This window comes from Aethalodelphis obliquidens, unplaced genomic scaffold, assembly GCF_003676395.1.
Source record: "Aethalodelphis obliquidens isolate GAN/ISIS:26980383/991018 unplaced genomic scaffold, ASM367639v1 scaffold38, whole genome shotgun sequence".
NCBI lineage: Eukaryota > Metazoa > Chordata > Mammalia > Artiodactyla > Delphinidae > Aethalodelphis > Aethalodelphis obliquidens.
This window is the reverse complement of record NW_020837982.1, coordinates 9,922,992-9,928,394: the sequence shown is the minus strand read 5'-3', so window position 1 is coordinate 9,928,394 and position 5,403 is coordinate 9,922,992. Positions and strand designations below refer to the sequence as shown.

Genomic DNA, 5,403 nt, shown 5'->3' with positions numbered 1-5,403 from the left:
GCAACTAAAAAAAAAGGTCCCACATTCCCGCATGCCACAATGAAGATCCCGTGTGCCAAAGCTAAGACCCGGCGCGGCCAAGTAAATAAATAAATAAACAAAAATATTGTTTAAAAAGACAATCTTTTAAAAATAAATTGGTTAAAAAAAGAAAATAAGCTCAAAGTATGAGAAATTATTAAAGATAAAAGTAGACACCTGTCATCAAATAAAAAACCCCAACAATTGACTAGTAAAATAATAAATCTGGTTCTTTAGTCCAATAAAATAGACCAATCTTTGGCAAGTCTGGTGAATAAAGAAAGAAGGGCAGGGAGGAAGACAGAAAAGAGAAAGAGCAAAAATACAAATAAACAACATTAGGGGTCATAACTACAGATATGGAGATTTTAACAAATGATAGAAGTATAAAATGCTCAAACTTGCAATAATAAATTGAACTGCCACATGAACTAGATATTTTATTAGAAAAATATCAGTTACCAAAATTGACTCAAGATGTAGAAACTTCAATAGACAAACAATCAGAGTAGGAATTGGAAAGGTATTCAAGGAGCTTTCCCCCAAATGTCATCAGGTCCAGACGGTTTCATAGATGAATTCCACCAAAACTGCATGGAAAATCCCTATGATCTCTAACTTTTCCAGAGGCTCTAAAAATTTCCAATTTATTTTACAAGGCCAGTATAACTCTGACAACAAAATAAAAGAACAGAATAAGACAAAGGCCCCTCAAAAGAAATCTATGGGCCACTCCTATTTTCTAACTTCGATGTAAAAGTTCTAACTAAAATGTGAGCAAACCAACCTATAATTATATTTAAAGAATAATTCATAATGGCCAAGTAGGGTTACTCCCAAACATTCAAAGATGTAATATTAGCAACAATTCAGGATGTCGACATGTGAAGAAAATAAAACATTAGGACCATTTCAGTAGGTCCCAAAGTATATGACTCTCTTCTCTATGTCTGCAAAATCCTTCAACTTAGAAATCTCTGGAGAAGCAGAACCTGCCTCCTATTACAGAAGCTGAAAATGCCAGATACTTGCTTTCCCAGACTCCCTTGCAGCTGGGTCACAGGTACAAGACCAATCAGACTCACACCCAGACTCTGAATCAGGAGTGAGTATCACAACGGGGTAGGGATGATGCAGGATTCTCTCTGTGCAGCCGGGAGGTTGTGGTAACACTGAGTTCCTGGCTCAGCAGCTGCAGTGGAGCAAGCTTCAGCAACCTGGTCTTGCAGCAGGAGCAGAGATTTGCTCACCAGACTGGTTCTGCAGCCTGGTTCTGGGCACTGCTCCTAGCTACACAGTCCCACGTCTGGTTCTGCAGCCCTCACTGAGAAGTCTGTGAAGTAGCCAACATATTTTTATTTTTATTTTGGCCGCACCACGCGGCATGCAGGATCTTAGTTCCCTGACCACTGTCCCCTGCAGTGGAAGCGTGGAGTCTTAACCACTGGACTGCCAGGGAAGTCCAAAATGTATTTTTAATAAATTCCTTTTCAGCCTAAATTAGGCAGAACATTTCCTGTTACTTACAACTAAAAATCCTAATTGGTGCCAAAGCAGCAAAAAAACCAACCGCCTTAGGGGCCTTACTCCAGGTCAGGGCCTCTGTGTATGCAGCTCTCCCCCTCACTTCTTGCTGCTTAGTGCCTCATTTCCTCCATGTTTTCAAGTACTTTTTGCAGCCGGCAAATTATATACATGGCAAGTCTATGGATTAACTGCATCTGGCTCAAGTGTCCACCCCTTGTCCAGTCAGCAGATAGGAGCAGGCTCATGCGGCTGCATGGTGCCCCTTCTAGGGACAGTTGATAGGACATTTTCATCATTGGAAGGGGCCATGGACCAACAGATATGATGGCTGACTTTCTGAAACAGGCGCCTTACCTGGTCTTGGGAAATCCTGAAAGGCTTTCCAGAGGAAGAAATTCTGGGCTGGAACCTTCCAGATAAGTAAGAGTTAGGCAGAAGGGGATAAGGGGTGAGAAGAAGGGTCCAGGCACAAGAAAGAGAATAACCTAGAGTGAAGGGTGGAGTGTTAAGAGATGGGGCTGGACAGGTGAGCAAGGGTCAGATCACGCAGGACCCCGTAGGCCATGTTAGGGACGTTAGACTCCCTCCTGAGGGCTACAAGGAGCCATTGGTGACTTTCAGGCAGTGGAAGGATATGAGCAAATCTGCATTTCTGAACGACCACTTAGGTGGGGAGAAGGAGGGGAGTTAGAAAGTTGGGAGAGCATTGGGGAGGCTGCTGCAGTGAAGCAGTGGAGAGAACATGGCACCCTGGACAAGGAATGGTGGCAGGGGGGATGGGAAGGGGTGGGTTTGAGGGGCATTAGGAGGTAAAATCAGGGACTTCCCTGGCGGTCCAGTGGTTAAGACTCCACGCTCCCAATGCAGGGGGCCTGGGTTCAATCCCTGGACAGAACTAGATCCCGCATGCCACAATGAAGATCCCACATGAGGCAACGAAGATCCCGTGTGCTGCAAATAAGACCCGGCGTAGCCAAATAAATAAACTAATTAATTAAAAAAAAAGAATTCTTAAAAAAAAAAAAGGAGGTAAAATCAGCTGGACCTGGTAGCAGGTTGCACGTGGGAGTGGAGGGGGGGAGTTAAAGATGACTATCAGGGATGTTTGTTCTGGCTGAAAGGCTATAGATAAATGAGTGGATGACAGAACCGCTCACCAGGTTGGACAACGCAGGAGGATTAGCTCTTTGGAGACAGATGATGAGCTCAGTTTTGAACATATTGCTTCAGGGCCTTTGGGAGAGCCAAGAAATCCAAAAGGTAGTGGGACATATGTGTTCGGGTCTCAGGAGAGGGGCCTGGGCTAGAGACAAAGATTTGAGAGTCACTGGGGGACAGGTGGTGGTCGAAGGCAAGGGAATGGACGAGGAGACTCTCAGGTGTTCGTGCAGCATAAGAGAAGAGGAGGGCCAAAGACCGAATTCTGGGGGCATGTTAATTTTTCATGAAGGGCAGGGGAAGAAGAATCCACAAAGGACATTGAGAAGGGTCAGCCAGAGAGGCAAGAGGAAAACCAAGAAAAACTTACTCTCAGATAAACAACAGGGTCCTACTGTGTAGCAGAAGGAACTGTATTCAACACCCTGGGATAAACCATAATGGAAAGGAACATGAAAAAGAATGTGTATATGTGTATAACTGAGTCACTTTGCGGTAACAGCAGAAATGAACACAACATTGTAAATCAATTATACTTCAATAAAAAATAAGCTTAAAAATAAATTTAAAAAGAAAAACCTAAAAAAGGAAAAGATTACTGTCATGAGTCCCAAAGTGGGAGTGGCCACAGGTGTTCAGGCTTCGGAAAACAAGATCAGGTGGAGGAGTGCCCAGTGGATGGAGAGGCTTGGGGGTCAATGGCGACCATGGTAAGAACTGAGTCCACGGAGTGGGGGTGGGGGAGAAACAGCCTAGAGTGGGATGAGGAGGGAGGGGGAGGAGAGGGTAAAAGTTAGGCAGTTCGAAGAATGCCGCTGTGGGACTTCCCTGGCGGTCCAGTGGTTAAGACTGCACTCCCAATGCAGAGGGCACAAGTTCGGGGAAGATCCCGCATGCTGTGTGGTGTGGCCAAAACAAAGAAAAAAAAGAAAAAAAAAGAATGCAGCTGTGAAGCGGAAATGACAAGGGCAGCTGGAGAGGTTTTTTTAAAAGCTGGAAGAGAGTGGTGGCTGGAGTCCACCCCCAATCTCCTGGTGTAGGAGGACAGTAGGCAAGAGCAGGACCAAAAGGAGGGCTTGGGGAAAGTTGTGGAAGGAGGTGATAAAGGCCTGTGTCCGGGAGCGAGACCGTTCCCCGGGTCCCAGGAGCCCCTATCAGGCTGGCATTTCCTCCCCATCTCCACCCCCTTCCTGCCGCTGACCAGGCCCTCCCTGGAGCTGGAAGAGAGAAGGCCCAAGTCACACCCTGGAAGAAGCTGTGTGGCTCCGGAGGTCTTTCTGCTGGCCCGTAAGCTGGGGCCGGGGGAGGAGGGGGCCTGAGGGACGGATACCAGCCAAGGACCTGGAGCTAGCAGTTTAGGCTTCGGGGGGCAAGGGGAGGAGAAGGGAGTGGAAGGGGGGAGGTGTGGGAGCTGAGTTTCTGGAAGGGATCCTGGAGGCTGCAGTGGGGGCTAGGGCCTGGAGGAATACTGCCGGGGGGCGGAGGGGTGCCCACTCTCAAGCCCCCCTTGCCCACAGGTCCCCATGCCTCTCTTCCTCTTGCTGCTCCTGCTGCCAAGCCCTTCGCACTCCCACCCCATCTGTGGCATCAGCAAAGTGGCCAGCGAGGTGGAAATGAACTGTGAAAATAAGGGGCTGAAGGCGCCGCCTCCAGATCTGCAAGCAGAAACCAACATCCTCCGCCTGGGTGGGAACCCCCTGGGCACCTTCTCCACGGTGTCCATGGTGAGTCTGACTCACCTCACTCAGCTGCACCTGGAGAAGAGCCAGCTGACCAGCCTGCAGACTGACGCGACACTGCCCCGGCTGGAGACCCTGATTATATCCCACAATACGCTGAGAAGCCTGCCCTTGTTGGGACGGGCGCTGCCAGCACTCTATACCCTGGACGTCTCCTTCAACGAGCTGGCCTCATTGTCTCCTGATGCCCTGGATGGCCTGAGCCACCTCCATGAGCTCTACTTGCGTGGCAACAAGCTGAAGACTCTGCCCCCCGGGCTCCTGCAGCCCACGCCCAAGCTGAAGAAGCTCAACCTGGCTGAAAACGGGTTGAGTGAGCTGCCCCCTGGGTTCCTGGATGGGTTGGAGGAACTTGACACCCTCTACCTCCAGCGGAACTTGCTGCGCACGATACCAAAGGGCTTCTTTGGGGACCTCCTCCTGCCTTTTGCTTTTTTCCACGACAACACCTGGTTCTGTGACTGCGGGATCCTCTATTTCAGCCACTGGCTGCAGGACAATGCCAACAACGTGTACATATGGAAGGAGGGTGTGGACGCCAAGGCCATGACCCCCAACGTGACGAGCGTGGGGTGTGTCAATTTGCCCAACACGTTTGTCTACACCTACTCAGGGGAGGGCTGCCACACCCCTGGCGACAGGGACAGCATAGACTACGATGTCTACGAAGAGGATGACAAGGTGCCTACCACAAGGGCTGTGGGCAGCTTCTCTACCCACACCAGTGCCCACACCACCCACTGGGGCCTGCTTTACTCACTGCCGACTGCTCCGCTACGCCCCCAAGTGTCCTCCTTGCCTCCAACTAAGGAACAGACCACGTTCCGAATTTCTACAGGACCCATCACATTCTCCAAAACTCTAAAACCCACCCCAGAGCCCACAAGCCCAAGCACCCCAGAGCCCACAAGCCCGAGCACCCCAGAGCCCAGAGCCCCGAGCACCCCAGAGCCCACAG

The 5,403-nt window shown here is 49.6% G+C and overlaps 1 protein-coding gene across 1 annotated transcript in view; it reads left to right on the top strand.

Annotated features, from left to right (window-relative positions):
* Positions 1-3,204: 3,204 nt before the first annotated feature.
* GP1BA (glycoprotein Ib platelet subunit alpha) overlaps positions 3,205-5,403 on the top strand; it is a 3,250-nt gene continuing 1,051 nt past the window's right edge. The window contains exons 1-2 of the mRNA XM_027130197.1: positions 3,205-3,993; positions 4,224-5,403. The exon at positions 4,224-5,403 is cut by the window's right edge and continues 1,051 nt beyond it. Coding sequence (XP_026985998.1) covers positions 4,230-5,403 — 1,174 coding nt within the window. The 5' untranslated portion in view covers positions 3,205-3,993; positions 4,224-4,229. The remainder of the gene's footprint in view (positions 3,994-4,223) is intronic.